Source organism: Pelobates fuscus, chromosome 4, assembly GCF_036172605.1.
Source record: "Pelobates fuscus isolate aPelFus1 chromosome 4, aPelFus1.pri, whole genome shotgun sequence".
NCBI lineage: Eukaryota > Metazoa > Chordata > Amphibia > Anura > Pelobatidae > Pelobates > Pelobates fuscus.
In genome coordinates, this window is record NC_086320.1 from 240,192,074 (window position 1) to 240,216,888 (window position 24,815).

A 24,815-nucleotide genomic window follows, 5' to 3' on the forward strand; every position below is an offset into this window, starting at 1 on the left:
GGCTTATCAATAAACTGCAATCTTTAAGTTTGGATTTCAATATTGTTGATTGGGAAGGCAGTGGCTGAGTGACAGGCAACAGAGGGTTGTAGTCAATGGTGTAATGGATAGGCAAATGATTTAGGTAAACTAGAAAAATGGTCAGAGTTGTGGCAACTGACATTTAATGTGGATAAGTGCAAGATAATGTATCTTGGACGTAAAAACCCAAGGGCAGATTACAGAATATTTGATAGATTCCTAACCTCAACATCTGAATAAAGGGATTTAGAGGTAATTATTTCAGTTGATTTGAAGGTAGGCAGACAATGTAATAGAGCAGCAGGAAATGCTAGCAGAATGCTTGGTTGTATAGGGAGAGGTATTAGCAGCAGAAAGAGGGAAGTGCTCATGCCATTGTGCAGAACACTGGTGAGACCTCACTTGGAGTATTGTACGCAGTACTGGAGACCGTATCTCCAGAAAGATATTGATACTTGAGAGAGAGTTCAGAAAAGGGCTACTGAACTGTTTCATGGATTACAGGATAAAACTTACAAGGAAAGATTAAAGGATCTTAACATGTATAGCTTAGAGGAAAGACGAGACAGGGAATATGATGAACAAGAGGACATAGATCTTCTCAACAGCCCAAGAGGGCTTACAGCAAGTCTGAATCTGCATGGGCCAGCAGGGGAGATGAAATTATGTCCCCTGCTGGCCTTAGACAATAGCCATCGAGGCCCACCTGGCTTTTTCTGCAGAACCCACCTGAATTCTCAAACCGCCCACTAGTGGGCGGTAGGGGCCAGGTTGACTACCCATTGGTTACACACTTCCTTCTAGCCATATCGATTCACACATGCAATGGCACTGAGACTGAACTGGGTCAACTGACACTCTTAGCCAAGTACAGTTGCCCATTGTTGCTGAGGCCAATGCCACCTCCTTCTTAGACACTTGTTTGGAATTTTACTAAAATCTGAATAATGCTGAATGGAAGGACAGCACCAGGGGACTCCAGATACTATAGCCTCTTCAATGAGATAAAGCAGTTACATTGCCCCTTTAAATCTGAACTGTGTTTTTGTTAACTCTTTGTCTTTATTTCATTATAGCGGCACATTGTGCAATTCTGTGCATTTTACAAGATCACTTGAATGTAGTGAGAATGTCCATTTTCCCTGTATAGAACTTAACTTTCATCACGGCAATGCTATTTATAACTCAAATGCTTAAGGAACCAAACCAAACTGCTTCAAATTATATCTATACTTTGTGCTAGCAATTATGCTAGCCAATGTATAGATTGGGGGAAAAATGTGATTGCTATGGTAACTCCCTAGCCAATGCTGCTTGTTCTGGTTAGGGAGTATAGGACCTGAGGGACCTGAATAACAATACCAGCGTGTTGGCATCATAGAGAAATTTGCCCTGCTTGGGCAAGTTTCCCTAAACAGGGCAGTCAGCAATTAGCTAAGGAGTAGCTTGGTAAGTGGGGACTGTTTCACTTTAACTATTATAACTTATACAATTCTATGGTTTTCTTTGTTTTCATGTCTCCATTTAGGAGACATCTCTAACTTTTCAGTGATAATGCAAATATACACCTCCCCCTGACAAAGTGCGTATTGAGTATTATGGGGAAATTATACTTGCATTAAGCTCCACTCTTTGTTATTATTTGTCAAGCTTTGGAAAAATATCCAAGACAAAGTAGTCTTTACTCTGTCCTATGTATTTAAAGAGAAATAGATAAGTAAAAACAAATAGCTTCTGAAAGAGGAGAGAAAAGGAAATGACTGTAGAAAAGCAATTTTGTGGTGATCTAGCCGCTTGAAAGCAATTTAATTTATGCAAGTATGACTATGTTTAGAAAATATATGTTCATTTTACACCACAGTATGTTAATTTGTGAAGAACATAGCAATTTGTAATGTATGGTGTTTTGTTATTTCCCCTCAACAGCAAAGACTGTGTACTTACAAACAATGGCCTGGACAGTCTCTTATTAAATTTAACATTGTGTGACATCATGGTATCCCTGGCAAGTGCCACAACACTAGAAGAGGATTCAGGATGGTTAGCCATGATTAGAATGTTTGTAATAGACAAGCTGATGCACGGAGCCAAGCTAAACTGCAAGCAATTAAAGAGGTTGCTTGAGGTAACCAGCAGACTTTTAAATATTCAGAGGAATAGAGGTATGTGAGGACTTAAGATGAAAATATTTGTTTTAATATATGTGTTTTCAACTGTTGCATTCTATTGTAATTCACTTTAGTTAATCTTTCTTAAATTGTTATAGGTCTGCCTGGTTTAATGTTAAAATCTGAGCACAAAAAAATGAAGCTGAGCAAAACGCCACAAAATAAATAGATCATTTTTAAAAATCTATGTGCAAAAAGACAAAAAAAAGCAAGAAAAGAACCAAACCGAGAGAATACAAGCAAAAATAAGTAAATAGACCACACAGCTTCAAATCATTGATATAAAAAAAGTAGAATATCACTTAAATGTCGCTCAACAGGAAAACAAACTACCATACAATGCTCGTAGAAAAATAATTGTTTCCCAAAAGCACGATGTGCAACGATAACGAATTTTTTTTTTTTTTTTTTTAAAAACAAATAAAAACAATGTTTTGCAATATGCAAGGTAAACTGGAAAGTGTCGATGCAATCCAAAGTTTTCTATATTCCAAAATATAATAAAATGTATCTAAAGAATGTAGCAGTGGCTATTGGCTACATTCATTATGTAGTCATAGGCGTGCGCCCTAAAGCACACGCATACGCTGTGTGTGTATGTATATATGTATGTGTATATATGTGTAAGGCCTTGGCCTGTAGTTGTGGGAGGGGCTTGATTTCCCTTTAAAAGGGCTGCCAAACCTCTCCCACCTTACCGTGGATGGTCTGGTGAGTCACTTCCGGTCGGACCGCCATCTTGGTTTTCTTACCTGCCTTCCAGGGGGTCCTGGCTCCTGCTCTACCCGTGGGTCCTCACTTCCGCGTTAATTCAGGAGAAAATCCTTGTCGCTATTCAAGAGGTCCTGCTGCCTGGAGCTGGTGGGGTCCACGAGACCAATCTGTTAAGTATTTTTCCCCGAAAGGTGCCTCTTAGCACGCCGTCGGGTCAGTAGCTCGGTCCCCCTCTTTCTAATACCACGAGCATACCCCTCGCACATAAGCTCCCCCTCCCCCATACACGCCAGTTTCACGTGTGCGGTTCGTTACCTAGCAACAGGGGCTTGTCACACTGTACGGCTGCGTTCGGTAAGTTCTTGCACACACTGTTCGCATAAATCACCCTATCTTTGACCAAAGCAAACACCGGAGATAATCTAACAATCGAGTTCTTACGTCACAGTGGGGGGTCTGATAGGTGGTAATGTGAGACACGGGTTGTTGTGCACCGTGGGTATTTGAGTGGGTGTGTTTCCAGCCAATCACTGCTGCTCAATGTTCCAATGTATGCTGGTTTCACCTTTTGACTTTGAAATATAGTATATGATTATTTTCACATGTCGTGGTAATAAATGTAGCCACAACTGCTGTGATGACAGAGGGCCCCTGAACTCTCCATCATATTAACAGTCCGCAGAGACTAGTAGTATATTACACAAAGTGGCTTTCTTTGTGTCTGCTTATTCAGGCAGCGTACGGCAATTTCTGTTCGTTTTTACTAAGCACTATTTATAAACTTCACTTTCATTTCCCCTTAGTTCGGATAATTTCCAGCATTCGTTAGAATGTGATTATATTTAAACTAGTATTACTGTATGAAGTGAGGTTCGACTAAATTCCGGCCATTCGTTTACACGATTTCAGGTGGTTTAAGTCATATCGCCGCCTGGTGGCCTGATTATGTAATGTCATGTCCCTGGTTTTAAGTCATCTGCCCTCTTGATTAGAAGGTCATTACAGTTTCCAGGTAAATGAATTTGTGTGGCTATTCTAAATATATGGTATTCAGCTGGTTAATTAATTTATCTGTTAACTGACATTTGTCATGATGTTCCCACAAGTTCTCTACAGGATGTTAAATTAAATTGTGTCATCATTGGTTTTGTGCCTTCATTGTTCAAATACTTGTTTCATAATGTGGTTTTAGGTTGTACTCCATTGAAATTGTAATGGGCACTAACGTCTGGCTTTCTTTAGGTGCCTAGGTCATACTGGAAGGTTGCTTTACAAATGCTGCAATTCCGTCATCCACCTCTGTCATATGTTCATTGCTCATCTATAGGTTCTGGTAGGTTCCATTTCTTGCTCAGGTTACGATCTGGCCCACTCATATAATCTTTACGCACAGATACTCCCCTTATCGATTTTTCAGGGTGGCAGCACGTATCTACTGCCACCCTCTCGCTCCTATTTTTCTGTATATGAGCTCGTCCTGACTCAAACTTTATCAAGCACGTTTTCACAACCCCGTAATTTTCTATTTTATGGTGGTACTGGCTTTTGAGATTTAGGTTGCCCAAACTAGGTTTCTGTTTTCCGGTCTTAATCCATACGTTAGTGGTCCCGCGAGGCAAACACCCATCCTCATACTCGGAGATATACGTCCCTCGGCCCAAATCATAGGTATCTTATGCTTTAGTTGCCACCGAGAGGCCAACACCCCGCCACAACGTTTCGGTGGCCTCAAAAATCCCCTCGGGCCAATGCATAGTTAGCGCTTCTCACGCCGCTTGGCAATTAGTAGGGACTCATCTGTCACCTTAAGTTAGTTTAATTCTTCGCCGCTTGGCTTCTAGCTAGCCTGCCAGTACCCGGTTCCTTTGTCTCGCGTATAATGTTTAAGTTACATATATATTTTTCTGTTATATATCAAGTTCTGGAGGCACTGGTGGTCCCAGTTCAGGTAGGTCGTGACATGTTTTGTTCTCTTTATTCCCGGGCTCATGCGACATATGTGTCCGAATATAGTTTTCCAAAAACCTTACCACTCTGGCAGCACCGTCACATTATTGGTTATACTTTTACTATACCATCCCTCACAGCATTTGGTTACATTTATCTGCAAAGGGCTGACTGAAGGGTTCCACATGGGTTTAGTACATTTTGACAACTGGGACACACTAGGATGCAATAATTTGCTACACTTTAACAGACCAGGAGTTGGTGTGTACAGTTATAAGGAAGGAAATAGATAAAGGGTTTGTGTGCGGGGGGGGGAGATTGATCCCCCTCCTTTTTCACATTGGGGAGAACCAACCCCATGGGGTATCACGGGGAACACTTCACTTAAACCCAGACCAATCATAGACTTATCCACTGTTCCCAGCTTCATTCCCTCATGCCCTCCGACGAACTTTCCTCACATTATGCCGCTATCACCTATGATTTCACCTATTTGGGCCATCCTGGGGACTGGTAAAGGCACATGGCTCTAGAAACTGACGTGATCAATGTATTAATTACTTCCCATTCACCCTTCACCATGGCATCTGCTCTGAATTTCAAGTGGCATGAGCTTCATTAGTTCTCACGGCTCACTTTTAGCGCCAGGAGCCGCCCAGAATCTGTGCTTCTTGGCTCATACTTTGTGTTGGTCATGGCTTAATATGTACAGATGTCCACCCGTTATTACTACCTGGACATTTTCCCCATGATTGAGAACAAGGCTCTCCCCCCTAGCAGCCTTACACACATGTTGGCTTTTGAGTCCTGGCTACCCCAGTGTCCCCTCACGAGACCTTAGGTCCTGATAACACCACACAAATTTGGGGATACTTCTAGACTCAATCCACATACAAGCTAGCCTTCCCCACGACATAGATTGAGCCCACCCTATCAAGCATGGAACACTACTTGCAACTAGATCTTGCAACTGCATGGAACTTCAATTACGGCTGGGGTCTCTCAATTTTGCCATATGAATCGTACCTCATGGTAGATCCTATCTTTCCCGGTTACTACTCTTTATTCCCACGACTCACCACAGACACGTCACGTATCACGTTAGACACTCGGGCAACCTCTGATTTACTCATGTGGCGCTTTCCTTAATACTGGAAAGGGCAAGCCATGTTTATTCCACCCTCTCTGACTTTTTACCCATCCTTTGAACAGATGCCGAGGCAAACTTGGGTTTTGCGGCCATCGGAGGATATAAATGGCATTGGGGGTCATGACCTACAGATGTTAGGTCCCGGCCCAGCGTCTCCTCTACTTCGTCTTTGTTCAAATTATATCCGGGCATGACAGCTGCCATTGCCTGGTGACCAATATGGTCCGGTCACTTGGTTAGATGTTATTCAGATGAACCTAGCCACATTGTGCATATAGGCCGTTCTTCATCTCTGGTCATCAGGAGACTGTTGAGGAAACTCACACGGGTAGCCACTTGCTAATCTTTTCACATGTATTCATGTGCTGGGTTTTACAAACATCTCAGCTGTCCACTTCCAGGCTGGCTTACCTGCCCCGCCATTCCATGACATACTCATGGATTAAATGTCTGCACGTAACGTTTCTCACCTTACACTTCACTCAACACACTAGGGAATCATTTGATAAGGTGTTCCCAATTTTCACTAAGTCTTTGGAGTTTCGAGTTCCTGACATGGTTGCTATGGAATCTATTTTGGGGTTCACTTCTTTTTGCCACCTTAACCTTAAATTATAATTTAACACAATTAAACGGTACCTTGCGTATATCCAACACCACATGCTCCTACGACACCCTAACAATACAGGATTCCTTTCATCTGATCTGATAAAGACATAGTGAAAGGAATTCAAGACACCCGTACCATCTCAAAGGCTACCCATCCACACGGCATATTTCATTCACTATACGACTTAGTAGTTTCTGCTCCTTTTTGAGCACATAACCCATACGACAATCAAAGGCCATACAACTAGCATGCTATGGGTTTTACGTCCCAATGAATTTACCGCCCGGAATATAACTACCACTGAATAGCTGGGAACGATCCAGACACTGTAGATCATTAGGTCCTATCTCTGCATCAGTCTATACCTATCCCCCCTATAGCACATAAGGTCACAATACCTCTATCACCTACTCTAAATATTGGTGCCCTGTAAAGTTTGGGTTACTTATTGCACCACTTTCCAGATACAACCACTCCAACCATTATCAGAACTTCACAGCTCCATTTTTACAGCATCTTAAGTCATGCTTCATGTTCATGTACTGTTAACTAGGAGCGGCCTAATACAAATCTTTCCTCAGGACACTACTTCCACATAGGGGCAGCATCCTCAGCTTCCTCCAACCACATTCCAGCTCATATCATCAGGGCTATGGGACGCTGGAAATTCTCCGCCTGTACTCTTTACATTCCTGACCAGTTAAAGAGTTCATACAAGCTTTTTGACTTATCCGAATATGATTAATTTGTATGGTATTCTTTTTGCCCACTTTTATTACAGACCTACTGTTCTGTCGGTTCCGGCACACCACAACCGACTGGTGTCATTTGAATATGTCTATTGTTTGTAATATGCTATGTTACACTATCATCACGGCTAGATTGCCCCGACTACAAATGTAAGGCCCTGGCCTGTAGTTGTGGGAGGGGCTTGATTTCCCTTTAAAAGGGCTGCCAAACCTCTCCCACCTTACCGTGGATAGTCTGGTGAGTCACCCCTCCCACCGCTCCCTCTATTCATATCACCCTTTAAGGTGGGCCCACTTTTATTACAGGCCTACTGCTCTGTCGGTTCCGGCACACCACAACCGACTGGTGTAATTTGAATATGTCTATTGTTTATAATCTATGTTACACTATCATCACGACTAGATTGCCCCGACTACAAATATATATATAATAGAAAATAAAGGGAGCACACTAGGACTTCTTCTCAGTGGAAAAAAGTTAGTCTTTACTGTATCATAAAATAATACATATCCTGTGCAAAGTGCAAAAAAAAAAAAGCGACGTTTCGAAACTTTGATTTTTTTTTTTTTGCACTTTGCACAGGATATGTATTTTATGATACAGTAAAGACTACTGTTTTCCACTAAGAAGAAGTCCTAGTGTGCTCCTTTTATTTTCTATTTTGATTTTGTCTAAAAAGTTACATGAGGAGTGCCTTGCTTATTTATTTTTGTGTGTGTGTATATATATATAATGCAATGTTAAACACAAATACACACCCCAGGCAAGCCATAAGACTTTTTTACCACAGAAATCACACTTTAACAGTGCTCTCACTACTGCAAGGGATTCTGGGTAGGCATATGCAAATTAGCTCAACAAAGAACCACATTTTTGCCTCATAATTCCACTTTATACATGGATTCATTGGAGCATGTGTCTGCTGCTTATAATTGCTTTGAAAAACAACTCAGAGTTGCAATGCCAGTGAACCTCTCATGGACCGCTGTTTCGTTATTATACACACATACACACACAGACCCGCCGCACTCCTATAAATATCAATAAAAACAAACATTTAAATGTATTAAAGAGTGGGGGTGGACAGCCAATGGAAGGGAAGGTGAACAGAGTGTCTTAAAGGCAAAGGGATACTCGCACCTTCCCATTGCGAATTGGCGCCCCCCGCATAATGGCGGTATAACTTTTTTTTTTTAAAAGAACATAGCAACAGTGCAGCATGGAGCCTCTTGAGGCTTGATTAGGGTGTCGGGTGACCACATTTTAAAAATGCCATTCAGGGACACTTCCTTGCCCATAACGGACCCCCTCTTCACACCGGACACAGTGGTGTAGCATAGGTTTCAGCGTCCATTTCCGCCTCACCACTCCCCCATATTTCATGTTCAACCTCCATTTCATGTACATTCCCCCTAATTTTTATTTCTTTTCCTCCTAATTTCATTTCTCTTCCCCCATTTCATGTCCACCCCCATCTTTATCATAGATTCACTAGTAGTACTAGTGAGTCCATGATAAAAACAAATAATAATTTCACCCGCCTCCCTCATTCCATGCACTTACCTGGTCCTGGGAGCTCCTCTCTCGTTCCTCCCACGTGGCCATCTGCAAAGAGCGTGTGACCTCAGACGCGCAGAGAGGGAGGGAGGGTTGCCGATTGCACATCTTCACCGGCGGGCAGCAAATGGAAGGCCCGCGACACTGGCATATTTACTAATATGGGGCCCAGCTCATTCCGGGACATTACATTGTCCTGGAATGAAGGCATCCGGGACACGTGGGCACCCTAGATTAAGGTGTGCCCAGGCACACCCCGTGCACACACCTATATATGTAGTAAACCCTAGACCCACTTTTAGCTAGAGAGTTACTCTCTCTAGATCAGGGGTGAGCAATCTGCGGCCCTCCAGATGTTTTGGACTTCATCTCCCACAATGCTCTTAGGGCCATAATGCTAGCAAAGCATCAAGAGAAATGTAGTCCAAAACATCTGGAGGGCCGCAGACTGCCCACCCCTGCTCTAGATGGGTTCAACTCCAATCACCTGCGAACCCCAACTACTATGACAGAATTCTATAAAAGAACCTAAAGCCCTCTTGTTATGTTACAACACTTTCTTAGATTATTTATCACCGCAAAACTTTACATGCATATCCCAGTGGAGGGCGGAATGTAACCTGGCTCCAGATGCCTCAAACTGGAATAAAATACTTCACACCCTCAAAGGCCTGACAACTATTCTCACATTGAAGCATTAAGAAATGAATATACGGGGGGGGCGGAGCCAACCGGCAACCTGAACGGCCGCACACTGCATGAGCTCCTGTGCTGCAGGGCCCAAATTCGACGATTAATGCAAAAATACCGGCAGGAAATTTCCACAAGTGCGATATCTGAACGGGTGAAACCAACACGGACATGCCGACATCAATCACGACACCCAACTCAGCCGGGTACCGCAGCAGCCACGTGAGGCCTATCGGAGGCATGGGGGTAGGATGGCCACCTTCCCGCCAAACGCTTCCCGCACGGAACGAGAGATATGCACTCACCCCCCCCCCTGAGGACCGTTGGGGGTTATCACGGTCCCCGCCGGACGGGATACCCCGTGCACCGCATCAAGCGACGGACACCATAGACCCCCAACATGGAGCGGAGCAAGGGGTCGCCAAGATGGCGGTCCACTCCGACACGAGAGTGTCGGACAGGCGATGGCAACAGCATACTACAACAGGAACTATAGACCACACAAAGGACCCTATTGCACTAATCTTTGACCACTTCTGGGCCAAGTTGGAGGCATACTTACAGCCTGAGACACCGAACCAGACCCCACCCGCGCAGGTCAGAGCCGTTAGCAGTAGGGGGAAGGGGGATACTCTAAAACCCCGCGTCAAGGCCCCTCCCGGACCGGGAGCAACACTGGGTATATCCCAGAGGTGCCAGCCATACTGGCGGAGAGCAATGAAGCGACTACGCAAGCGACCGACTACATACCTCCGTACCACCCCAAAAGGGGCGACCCTGGACCACACAGGACTCCAGGCTCATGGCTCACGAGCACCAGCCCCCACGAGGTTCCGGGGCAAGGGCGGACCCCCACACCTAAAATGGCAGGGCTCTACCCAGCGGAGACAAGCCCCAGGCACCAGACTGGGGTCTAAGCGGTGCCCGACACTCACTGAGAACCAGGCCCGCAGCACAACGCTCAGGAGGCAAGCCGGAAGGGGGCACACCGACCAAGACACTTGCACAGCCAACCATCCACATGGCCTGAGAATACAGGGCAGCCTCAGCACTACGACGACTCACCTGATCATACTGGACCCGAGGGACTTATCGATATGCGATCTACCAGAACCGACCACTGGTGTAGGCTGACACCCGCTAACTCTCGTTGCCGCACGGCGGCCTGGACTGCCGACATGATTCTACATCTAAGCAGCCCCTGTGGACTATGTCCCTCCAGCCTTTTATTTTTATTTTTATTTTTATTTTTATTCATATACTGGTATATCAATGCTAAACTTTATTTTATTTCATGTTTATTCTATGTCTAAATCTATTAACACTGTCGTTGAAATGTATAGCATAGACAGGTTGTAACTACCAGAATCAAGCTGCACAGCATGTTTAGCCAGACACAGCAAATCACTACATAGATTCGTAAGCTTGAACAAACGAATAACATGCACTGTTATCTATCACTTTTATAACCAGCCTGAAGTTAATCCGGTTTTGTAATTTTTTCAAAACTCAGCATAGACATAATTCATTGTTACGCATTTTTAAAACTTTAAAAAACGTGCAAAGTTTTTCCACTGCCTATATGAAATACACATGTGTTTCATTATGCATACTCTAGCTGTGGTGGCACGATGTGCTATATCTATAACATGCACAAATAACATACAGACCTTAAAAATGTAAAAGTTTAAACTACCTTATTACTGTTCTACAGCCTGAAATCTCTATGTATTACCACGACGAAATTTGACAAAACACCTGTGCTCACATGGTTTAAAAATGTCGTAACTTGTGCATAGCTTAACATGCCTGACCAGTACCACTAACGCTAAACTAGCCAGACCTGCGCGCATACTGAAGATAGCATGTACTTAGCACAAGTAACTAATGTTTTGTTTTTCTTTTTGTTATATATGTGTAACCTGCCACCTGGCTAGCATGACCTAGCGAGATACTAATCAGGATCCTACGATCCCTAGCTTGTATTTCCAAATTGGAGCTTAACTACGCTACAAAAAATAAAAAAATTAGGCATTGATAATCTGGATATGTACGTTAACTTTGTGTATTGTTGTACCAACCCTATAATGTAACTCGCTTTAACGTTTCCTCCGTCTTCTCTTTTGTACCCCATACTATGCCTTAATAAAAATCAGATTGACAAAAAAAAAAAAGAAATGAATATACAGGTGGTACTTCACACGCAGCCGCCTACACAAACTTTTCCCTACCGTGCCAGCTATATGCTGGTGATGTGGAGAAGGGGAAAGCAACATGACCCACATATGGTGGTGTTACCCCACTCTCAAACATTTGTGGTCCAGGGTTCATTTTCTTTTTCACAACGTGCACTTCAGGGATATCCCCGTTATACCACTTACTCCCTCCCCACCCCCCCCTTTTATTTTTTACACTCCCAACACTACGTGCTAATGCAATATGACCTGCCAGTTTGTTTGTTGCTAGTGGTAAACTTAGAGCTTCCTTTTGGAAACTAACATGTCCAATGCTCACATAACTCGTTCAAAATTCATCAATATTATATATATGACTTGATGTCTGCCATCACCCCAAATCAATCTACTCAAATTAGAACCTCTTGACAACCTTGGCTAGACTACAGAAGCAAAACACAAATAACCACGAGCACCTCAACATGACTTCTTGGCGTGCTCTAACATCCACACTCCAAATCCAAAAAGCAATCGCAAAGAACCACCATCTATACATTCGTCCTTTAATTTGGGGAGGTTCGGTTAATTATTGATATACCTCAACAAAACGATTCAATATGGGTTAGCCCTACTAACTCATTTACTTTAAGCGTACCTATCGCTCACCACTGACCCTGTCGTTTTTGTAGAGATGGCACATTACATGCCCCAGTTAATTTCATTACACCAAACAATGATCGCAAATTTAGGACGCAAGAGATACACCCCCCCCCCCCCTTTTTTCTTTTCTTTTTTTTTCTTCTTTACTCCCTGTATATATACACCCTTCGTAATTCTGCAGAGGTTTCAATTCTGATGACCCATATCCACTCCACCACACATGTACTGAATTTCAATGTTAGATGCGTAATATGTATGCCATACCCCAAACTTTTGTACCCCACTATTGAATATGAAAACTCGATAAACTTCTATTACAAAAAAAGAATACAAAGTTGCATTCCTAACACTAGTGCTCTCTGGGCCCCTCTCTCCCTGTTGCACATAAAGGGTTAAAAACCCTTTATTTGCTCACCCGATTCCAGGGCCAATGTCCGTCTTGACATCCGATTGGGGGGGCGGGGGAAGCACATTAGGCCCCCCCAATAAGAAACTTTGCCTCAATCCTATAGGGTTTTCACGGACGCTGGATGTCCTTACGCAGAGCGTGAAGACAGCCAGTGTCCGGTAAGCTGTCTAGTAGACAATCACTAGAGGCTGGCTTAGTCTGGTTTCTCGAAAGCTGTAAATTTTTACATTGCAGGACTATGGGGAACATGGCAGTGCACTCAGACATCTTCAATGAGTTGAAGTTGTCTGGGTGCCTATAGTATCCTTTTAACATTGCGTATATTTGTTTATAAAGCATATCTGTCTGTTCCAAGGATTTTATCTTTGCATATTTGTGTTTTTGGGTAACTTTTTTTTTGTTTTTCTATGAACATTGTATGGTAGCTAGTTTTCCTGCTGAGTGTTACTTAAGTAATATTTCCTCTCTTTATCAATCATTTGAAGCTGGGTTGTCTATTTACTTATTTTCTGCTTGTATTCTCTCTATTTTTTTTGTTACTGTTCTATCCTACATTGAAATTAGTAATATTTTGATGACTCTATGATTTCCCATACATTTTGGTTGGTATTACGTTTTGTGTATCCGGTACCCGTTTGATGCTCTTACCGTCTTTCTAATTTCATTTGCGATATTTCATCCTTGACTTTCTTTGCTATAAATCTGTTTTGAAGCAGTTGTGTACTGCAGGGCTCAAAATGTATAAATGCCAATAATAATAACTTAAGCTGTTTATACCACCCTAAAATATGACTTATTTTTTTCCGACAAGTTTAATTGTAAAATAATTTAACGAAATTGTAGAAGTTTGGGCATTATCAGCTTTCTTAACCTCAAAGTAAACAAAACAAAATTTGAGCCAGAGTATGTATTTTGGTGTTCCTTGAAACAGGTTTTGTTAAATACAACCTATTTAAAAATGGAAAATTATGCAAAATTAATGTATGTTTCTGAATTAAGTTGTATTGTACACATGACTGCTTGCAGCCCATAAGGGTGGAGGGAAGCTTGCAACAACTCTCTGCTTCCTGGTGGAATCACAACCTGGGGCCTTACCTGCAATACTGAGCTCTGTCACGTGGAACGCTGTGCTTAATAAAGTTATGATGAGCACAGCTCCCCAGTGCTTAAAATCAGGCCTAAAATGTATAGTACAGTGATTTATGTAGATTAATATCTAAATGCATGTTGTAGCGATCGTGCAACTAATTAACCTATTGATGTTATGTTTTATTTAGCGGCCACAGAAAAATTGATTCATGCAGTGTACATGATGTATCAGCAGAAGGATTTACTGTTTCCTGTGCGTTCAATGCTACTGAATTTTTTTAATAAGGTTTACTTAAAGGAAGAGGATATGTGTCTCAATCTGGGGAGGTAAATATGTGTACATCTGTGTACTAATTTGCTAGTTTTCCAATTATCTGAGCCTACTGCCCATAAAATACTGTATCTTGCAAATTTAGTACTTTGACAGTTGTGTTTTATGATTTTATGATAGCCTTATGCATTGGGAATATCTGACTGCAAAAAATACATTTTGTTCTGTGTTCCAGATGTTTTGGCAGGGGTAGTTGATTAAATGGTTACACATACATTGTCAAAACATTTGTTATGTTCTTTGTCATATATTTAAAAAAAACCTGTATGTTCTTGCCTGTAATAATTTAAGCATAACTAGTGCTTAAAGGATCACTATAGGGTCAGGAACACAAACATGTATTCCTGACCCTATAGTGAAAACTCACCATTTAGGTGGCTTCCCCCCCCCCCTTCCCCTTAGCCCCCTCAGAATGGGTTAAAACTCCCCTTATTTCCAGCTCTACACTGGTCTGCCGGCTCTGGTCCCGCTCCCTTGGTTACATCATCAAACTTGCCGATTTTTAGCCAAACTATGGGGAAACCCTTAGTTGGCTAAAACCAGCACGGGGGTGGGGCAGGGCCAAACACCGTTTTGGCCAATCAGCATCTCCTCATAGAAATGCATCTCTATGAGGAAAATTCAGCTTCTCCATGCAGAGCGTGGGGATGCTGAATGGCAGGGCTGCTTACTGTGCAGCCCTGAGCTAGGAAGCCCCTCCAGTGGACATCTAAGAGATGGCCACTTGGAGTTTCTCTGAAAAGACAGTGTTTACATGAAAATGCCTGAAGGGAGATATTATACTCACCAGAACAACTACATTAAGCTGTAGTTGTTCTAGTGACTATAGTGTCCCTTTAATAGTACTGATGTTTCCTTCCCTTTGTAAGCCCCTGAAAGAATGTACAAAGAGTTGTTACTCCAGGTACGAGTTTGACTTAAAGGAAAGATAGTTGCTCAAATCATGAGCGTCCAAGTTCATTCTTGGAGCATCCATCATATCTGTATTTTATGGGTCAGAAAGTTTTCACTACATATTCCAAAGTGTAGATAAGAGAATGCTGTAGCACCCGCAGTAGTTCTTTCTGGAAATACTCTCCTCTGTGTTCCTCAAACTTTCATAAGAGATTCTTAATTGTAGAACTCTTAACTTCAAACAAGGATAAAAGTTTGGATCCTCAGGATATTAAAGTACAGTCCCTTATCAAAATTGTCCTGTATAAACTTTAGCATGCCTGTGACTGAAAAATTGTAGAATCATGGTTGTCCCACTCAACGTAAGCTGGCCACAATTGAAAGCTATTGATGTAGATTGCTCCCCAGGGCAACTCTTTTGTGCAGGACTGTATGCTAGCACATCTAAGTGAGATAGGCGAATGTGCCCGTAACCTGTTGTTGTTTTGTTTTTAATGTTTATTTTTTTTCTCTTCATTTTGTTGCTTGAAAACACTAAAACATGTGTATATATATATATATATATATATATATATATATTTTTTTTTTTTTTTTTTTTTTAAATAGAAGCAGAAGCAAAGTTTTATCTCGTTGGCTTGCTAACCTTCCCCTGCAACTTGCTCAGCTGGGCTCCAAAAACCCTAATCTTTCCGCATTAATGATTGAAACAATATATACTGCTGCATCTCGTTCAAACAAAGAATTACTGCAAAGCCTTCAGAGCACTGCTTGTGAAATTTATGGTAAATACTACTTTTATGTTTTATTAATTTGAACTCTATTTTAGTAACATGAGAAAATACAGACTTTGGACTGAGATAATCCCATATATCTCTATTCTCAGGGGTATAGTATAGTATGACACCCACACATGTAGTAAATCTGTAACAAGTGTTTCCAGCCCAGGGTAGTCCCTGTCACAAACCTATTACTAAATGAAGATATATTTCACAAAAATTATGCTCATGTATCCTAGCAGTTCAAGTAATTATTAAAAAAAAAAAAATTATAATTTTAGTGTATTGTGAATATGACTGTGTATATTTAGGTCCTACATTTACCCCTTCATTGTCTATACATATTTTGAAGGTATATTATCATACCCCAGAACTGGGCATACACAATTTTACAAGTGAAATTCGTTTACAGCTAACAAATTTTGTTGGCACTTGTTGCCCTATGGTTGGATTGGCAACCTTTGACTTGCCAGATGATGGAAATGTAGTCCACAACATCTGAAAAGCTGAAGGTTGCCTACTCGAGCCTGATGGGGACCCAGACAACAGAGTTGGCACGAACTTCAAAACCATTTTGCTCTTCTGTTTCACATCTCCACATTTGGCTTTTGTTTTTTGTGAAAAGGAAATCTCTGCATAAGTTATACTTTTCAGAACAATTTTATAATTTTAAGAAAGCTTTTGATAAATATCTTCTTTCTGTGAAAATAGAACATTGCTAAGGATGCAGGTTTATGTGTCATAAAGCTGCAAAACTTTTTATTTAAAAGGACTGTGACATAACCGTTATTTTGCCTTCCCAGGGACTATTCTCTGTCACAGTTCAGGAATACACCTAAACCTTGCTTTTATACTTTTCCCTCATTCGGTACTTCAAATTGCTGAACACCGCAAAAATTGTCATTTTTGCTTAGTCATGGTAACATGGCATTTTAGGGACATTTTGTGGGTGTGTTTGTGAGAGTGCAAAGTTGGGGCCTACATGGATTGGATTAGTTGTTCCAGCACATTTCACAGATGCTTAATCGAATTGAGATCTGGGGAATTTGGAGGCCAAGGTAACAACTTGAACTCTTTGTCATGTTCCTCAAACCATTTCTGACCCATTTTTGCAGTGTGACCGGGAACACCATTTCCATGAGAGGCCAGGACCAAAGTTTTCCCAGCAGGACATTGCCCAAAGCATAACACTGACTCCACTAGCCTGCCTTCCTCCTATTGTGCATACTGCTGCCATCTCTTCTCCAGGTACCCACAACACACATGCACCTGATCAGACCGGCAACCTTTTTCCATGGTCAGTTCTGACACTCATGTCCCCATTGAAGGCATTTTCGTTAGTGGACTTTGACAAGTCTGTGGCTTCATAGCCCCATACACCGCAAACTATAATGCACTACGTGTTCTGACATCTTTCTTTGATGGTCAGCATTAAGTTTTTCAGCAATTTGAGCTACAGTAACTCTTCTGTGTGATCGGACCACACTGGCTAGCCTTTGCTCCCCATGTGCATCAGTGAGTCTTGGGCACTTCTGACTCTGGCTCACCAGATGTCCTTCCTTGCAGTTGTAACTTCTGCATACCGGGAACACCCCACAAGACTTGCTGTTTTGGAGATGCTCTAACCCAGTTATCTAGCCATCGCTACTGGGTCCCTGTCAATGTCGCCGAGATCTTCGCTTGCTCACTATTCTTTCTTCCCACAGATGAAATTCAAGAACTGACTGCTTACGTGCTGTCTAATATATCCCACCCCTTGACAGGTGCCATTATAACAATATAATCAATGTTGTTCACTTCACTTGTCAGTGGTTTTTATGTTGTGGCTGATAAATGTCTTCTGCAGCTCTGTACATTTATAAATTAAGATTATAACTGAAAACCACTAAAACAAGCAATTCCAAATGTTAATATGAAACATTTTTTAAGGTCATAAAAACATAGGTTTTTAAGGACACTGTCAAGCTACAGTCAAAAGAAATTGAGGTAAAAAAACAAGAGGAAGAGCAAGATAAGTGGTGAGATAAACAGTTGAGTACAGGACAGCAGAAAAGTTGGAAAGTATGGGCGTGAATTTGACTGTGGTACCAATAATATGTTGGAAAAGGGAGCAGATGGTTTTAAGAAATGAAAATCTGGTATTATATGTAGACTTAATTAGGATATGAGCAGCCCTTACTCAATCCTCTATGCAAACGTTAAGAAATACAAATAATATAATGTTTGTTATATCCCATCAGTTTGTACTGCCACATTTTCTCACAGTATAATTAAACTTTTGGTGTTCAGTTTACTATGTCTTCCTTTTTGCTTGTTAGTGATAACTGCCCTATAAACAGTAGGACGACTACCCATCAGTTAATACTACTACTTAGACTTGGTATAGGAAAAAAATAAATGTTTCACGATATTGTAAATGGCGTTTTAATAAATTTCATGTTTACTTTTTTTTATATATATATATTTATTTATTTATTTATTTTTCTTGTAACCAGATCCGCAAGGTGGCGCTTTTGTGCTTCTGCCAGCTGAATCACAGCAATTTTTGGTACAGCTTTTATATTTTTTGCCATGTATATCATCAGATTTACTTGTTTGTTTAAACCGATGCTGCATTACTGAAAATATTCCATCTAATCTTGTGTCAATGCTTATTGGAATATTACATATCAGGTGAGTTAAAATTGTTATTTATATTGCATTGTTTCTTTGGGCCTGGTTTGTTCTGTGAATAAATACAGTTAACCAGTATTTAACTAAATAAAGTGTTTTTACAAATACACCCTGCACATTTATCACTGTCTTCTAATCAAAACTGGCAGTCAAGAGTAAATGTTACTGTAAAAAGTGTAGAATGTAGTATTACAAATGTTTGTTTGGAGTCTGTGTTAGAGGGATTTTACCTATAAAATTATATACATATGCCTCCTTTCATTTCTGCTGGAGCTATTATGCATGACACAAAACATTTTGCCACCACAGCATAATTTACCATAATTCTGATGAAACTTATCAAGCCTTATACGGAAGTTTTACTGCTAAACCAATTTATAGCGTGTGACGTAAAAAAAGAAAAATTGCGTTGGTATGTTGTGGTTTTTGTTTGTTTTTTGTTTGTTTTTTGCTTGCTTTATTTTATATAAAAAATATCAAGCAAGCCAAAAAAAAAAATACATAAACAAAACATACAACATTCTGCATTTTATTCTTGTATTTCATATCTTCTTTGTTGTTAATGAACCTGGTATATGTTGTCACAGCTTCATAAGCCTACTAATTTTGTACCTCTCTTCTAACATGCAGCAATTGAGTTTCCAAGTGATAACTATAGCCAAAAATGTTTTCTTTGAAGCACAACTTGGCTGTTCTGGATTGCCATGTGATTGGTGTCCTGTTCTACATGATTTTTAGCCTGTGTGTGTAGCTAACCCAGCAAGAAGCACATAAGAAATCTTGAAAACTAACTGGATCACCTAAGAAGAATGTTAAATTGCATATGTTAATATTTGGTACTTGAGCCAAAAATCTGCTCCAGTTATTTTTGCTGAGATTCTCAAACTTAGAACATTCAGTGCAAGACACAGAGAATGGGTAGTGTATTAAATGATGGCCTTTAAATGGATACTCTAAGAGTGTTTACTTTAGAAGTTTGAATCTACTGCTCTATTAATTGAAATGTAATATCACACCGGAGGCTCTAGCAAGATATTAAGCGAGCAGGAGATAAAACATTCTAAATTAAACAGACTGCAAAAAGGCAGGGAGGGCTGTATAAACAAAGTGGTTTAACACCTACCGTATCTACTCGAGTATAAGCCGAGTTTTTCAGCACATTTTTTTTGCTGAAAAACCCCAACTCGGCTTATACTCGAGTCAATAGTCTGTATTATGGCAACTTACATTGCCATAATACAGACTGGGGGCTGTGGGGGCTGGCAGAGAGCTTACTTACCTGTCCTGCAGCTCCCTCCTCCTCCGCGCCGTCAGTTCAGCACCTCGGTCAGCTCCCAGTGTAAGTCTCGCGAGCTGACAGAAGAGCTGAACTGACGGCGCGGAGGAGGAGGGAGCTGACAGGAGCTGCAGGACAGGTAAGTAAACTCTGACAGCCCCTCTCTCCCCCCCACTGAACTGCCAATGCTGGACCACCAGGGAAGGAGAGCCCCCCTCCCTGCCATATATCAAGCAGGGAGGGGGGACGAACAAAATATATATTAACAATAATAATTAAATTAAATAATAATAAAAAATAATAATGAAATTAAATTAAAAATAATAAATGATAATAAAAAAAATTAAAATAATAAAAAAAAATTGCCCACCCCCACCAAGGCTCTGCAACACACACACACGCGCGCTGCACTCGTACACGCGCGCTGCACTCGTACACGCGCGCTGCACTCGTACACGCGCGCTGCACTCGTACACGCGCGCTGCACTCGTACACGCGCGCTGCACTCGTACACGCGCGCTGCACTCGTACACGCGCGCTGCACTCGTACACGCGCGCTGCACTCGTACACGCGCGCTGCACTCGTACACGCGCGCTGCACTCGTACACGCGCGCTGCACTCGTACACGCGCGCTGCACTCGTACACGCGCGCTGCACTCGTACACACACGCGCGCTGCACTCGTGCGCGCGCGCTGCACTCGTACACGCGCGCGCGCTGCACTCGTACGCGCGCGCGCTGCACTCGTACACGCGCGCGCGCTGCACTCGTACGCGCGCGCGCGCTGCACTCGTACGCGCGCGCGCGCTGCACTCGTACGCGCGCGCGCGCTGCACTCGTACGCGCGCGCGCGCTGCACTCGTACACGCGCGCGCTGCACTCGTACACGCGCGCGCGCTGCACTCGTACACGCGCGCGCGCGCTGCACTCGTACACGCGCGCGCTGCACTCGTACACGCGCGCGCGCGCTGCACTCGTACACGCGCGCGCGCGCTGCACTCGTACACGCGCGCGCGCTGCACTCGTACACGCGCGCGCGCGCTGCACTCGTACACGCGCGCGCGCGCTGCACTCGTACGCGCGCGCGCGCTGCACTCGTACACGCGCGCGCGCGCTGCACTCGTACACACGCGCGCGCGCTGCACTCGTACACACACGCGCGCGCTGCACTCGTACACACACGCGCACGCTGCACTCGTACACACACGCGCACGCTGCACTCGTACACACACACACACACACACGCTGCACTCGTACACACACACACGCTGCACTCGTACACACACACACACACGCTGCACTCGTACACACACACACACACACACACACACGCTGCACTCGTACACACACACACACACGCTGCACTCGTGCACACACACACACACACACACACACACGCTGCACTCGTACACACACGCACACACACACACACACACGCTGCACTCGTACACACACACACGCACACACACACACGCTGCACTCGTACACACACACACGCTGCACTCGTACACACGTACACACACACACACACACACACACACACACACACGCTGCACTCGTACACACGTACACACGCTGCACTCGTACACACACACACACACGCTGCACTCGTACACACACACACACACACACACACACACACACGCTGCACTCGTACACACACACACACACACACACACACGCGCTGCACTCGTACACACACACACACACACACACACACGCTGCACTCGTACACACACACGCTGCACTCGTACACACACACACACACACACACGCTGCACTCGTACACACTGCATTCATTATACACACACTGTAAATATTCAATTAATATATTTTTTTCTAGGATTTAATTTTATTTAGAAATTTACCAGTAGCTGCTGCATTTCCCACCCTAGTCTTATACTCGAGTCAATAAGTTTTCCCAGTTTTTTTTGGGTAAAATTAGGGGTATATACGGTATATGGCAGAGAATTGAGTGGTTAGACTGCAGTTAGAGCTACACACCAAAACTACTCCATTATACTAAAGTTGTTTTGGTGCTTATAGGGTCCCTTTAAGCAAACAGGATAGAGGTGGACAGTTGTGCAAGTGCTTAAGTTAATGTAAATAAAATCTGAAGAGCATTGCTGAAGAATCTGAACAGACATTTTTATGATGGAATGATCACATTTTCAAGTACTAAATAGCAATTGTTTTCTTTAGAGGTGAAACTGTTTTCTGCTTTGGTCTAGCATTTTACTTGCAAATCATACTTAAGGAGAAAATACATTTAAGCTTAACAGCTGCAAATTAACAGCATACTAAAAATGTTTACTATTGACATATCCGTTATATGATCTATATTGAAACGTGTTTTTTAAGAACATGTTATTATTTTAATTATTCTTTATTATCTTTATATTACAGGTCCCCATTTGCATGCTGGACACACCAGTCACAGGAGAGTGCAATGAATGAAACAGATTATTTCAGTTTTTTGTTCTCAACCCTAATAGGTAGAATACAGATTTTAAACTGTTTTTGTTTTAAAGGCTGTGGAATATTATTGCCTTCTTTCAAATATATGCTTTAATCTTTGATTTGTTTTTGTCATTATTTTATTTTTCCTTCATAATGTAATAAGAATTGATTTGATTAGTAGTAAGTATCTTTTCACAACTGAATATTGAGCATGTTTTGTTCAATAATTGGAGCTCCAACCTTCACCGTGGAGCCTCAGCAGTAGTATTCCCCTACATGGATGGATCACGACTTGACACTCTTTCAATGTGCATGTTGTTGTACTGGGCTCATCATGAGTGTGTCAGAGACCAGGAGGAATGGCAATGTTAATCCCTCCTGCCCTGATGTTTATTGGTATTGGTGACCACTGGCAAACAAGAATGTGGAGTGGGGAAGATAATAGACCTATGTTAAATCAAATCCGAGATGTGATCACTCTGATCGTGAAATCATAAGGGGCATAATTGGGAAGTAAACCTAAAGAGAATATGATTTGTTTTGAGGGGTATAGTAGGGGAAAAGGAAAATACAATTGTAATGCTCACAATGTTCATCGGGGTCTTGATCACCTCTATAACCAAGACCATTCTCCCCTGATTGTTTAGTTTAGTTGGGTGATGAGCTCTAGGTTTTTCCAATTTTTTTTTTTTTTTACATTTAAAGGACCACTATAGGCACCCAGACCACTTCAGCTTAATGAAGTGGTCTGGGTGCCAGGTCCATCTAGGGTTAACCCTGCCTGCTGTAAACATAGCAGAGAAACTGCTATGTTTACATATTGGTTAATCCAGCCTCTAGTGGCTGTCTCATTGACAGCCGCTAGAGGCGCTTCCGCGCTTCTCACTGATTTTTCACAGTGAAAAGACGCCAGCGTCCATAGAAAAGCATTGTGTAATGCTTTCCTATGGACTGACTGAATGCGCGCGGCTCTTGCAACGCATGCACATTCAGCCGATGACGTCGGAAGGAGGAGGAGAGTCCCCAGCACCGAGGGAGCCCGGCGCTGGGCTGAGCCCCACTTCAGCTAGGCGGGAAGGGGGCCATGAGGGTGGGGGGACCTATAGTGCCAGGAAAATAAGTTTGTTTTCCTGGCACTATAGTGGTCCTTTAAGGAATGCTGTGCTCTTGGGAACCTTCTATGCAGTGTAAAAAAATAAAATAATATTGTAACCTTCCCCAAATCTGTGCATCGAAACAATCCTGTCTTTTGGGCTCTGCAGAGAGTTACTTGGACCTCAATTAGTATTTATAAACTGATTTTTGCAAGTTGCAGCAAATTCACAGCTAATGTAAAACATACAAGAACAAAAGGTTAGAATTCACACATCTATTTGGTTGTCCTTAAGGTAAAGAACTTGGAACTGTAAATGATACAGATTAAATAAGTAGATGATACAGACAATATTTAAAGAGATTGCCTAAATACGCTAATCAGCCACAACATTAAAACCACTGACAGGAGAAGTGAAAAAAAATGACCAAATCATTACTATGGCACCTGTTAACGGGTGGAATGTATTAGGTTAGGCAGCAAGTGAACAGTCATTTCTTAAATTTCATGTGTTGGAAGCAGGAAAATGGGCAGGCAAAAAGATCTGAGTGACTTTGACAAGGGCCAAATAGTGATGAATAAACGACTGGGTAAGAGCACCTCCAAAATGGCAACTCTACAGTGATAAGTGCCTACCATAAGTGGTGTATGGAAGATCGATGAACCGGCATCAGAGTCATGAGTGCCTAAGGCTCATTGATGCACATGGGGAGCAAAGACTAGCCTGTCTAGTCCAATAACCGAATAGCTATTGTAGCTTACATTGCTGAAAAACCTAATGCTGGCCACAACACACAATAGTAAGACAGTACATCTCAGTTTGCCTATGGTACTGCATATCCAAAGAACTGTTATAGTGCCCATGATTACTCTTATCTTGTAGAGTCCATGCTTCAACACATCACTGCTGTTTTGGCAGCACAGGGGGGACCTAAACGATATGATGCAGGTGGTTTTCAAGTTGTAGCTGATCAATGTAGATCCAGTATGGCATTGAGGTTAAAAAAAAATTTTTCCTCACATTTCATGTTTTTGCACAGCATGAAATTTAGAATGTTGATTCCCACAGTTATTCTCAATATCATTGATTATATATTCAATTGATGCAGTGTGTAAATGCCTATATTTTCACTTTCTCTTTTTATTAATTTTATTTTATTCCTTTAACATAAGGGTTCAATGCAGAGAAATTGATTTGGATGCAGAACAATAAATCTCATCGTGTCAGCAAGACACGAGTTTCACGAATTGGTCTGTATTTGACTGATCAATCGCATTTTGTTCATCACTGGACAGTTACAAAGGTAAACATTTTCAGTATTAATTTATCATTGACTGTAGTAGCATAGTTAAAGTAAGATTTTTTTATTTAA

General features: G+C 42.1%; 1 protein-coding gene across 1 annotated transcript in view; it reads left to right on the forward strand.

Moving 5' to 3' along the window:
- TEX10 (testis expressed 10) overlaps nt 1-24,815 on the forward strand; it is a 101,662-nt gene that overhangs the window by 32,501 nt on the left and 44,346 nt on the right. Inside the window, exons 5-10 of the mRNA XM_063452015.1 lie at nt 1,948-2,183; nt 14,128-14,266; nt 15,771-15,946; nt 18,436-18,613; nt 22,296-22,384; nt 24,616-24,746. Of these exons, the coding sequence (XP_063308085.1) occupies nt 1,948-2,183; nt 14,128-14,266; nt 15,771-15,946; nt 18,436-18,613; nt 22,296-22,384; nt 24,616-24,746 (949 nt within the window). The remainder of the gene's footprint in view (nt 1-1,947; nt 2,184-14,127; nt 14,267-15,770; nt 15,947-18,435; nt 18,614-22,295; nt 22,385-24,615; nt 24,747-24,815) is intronic.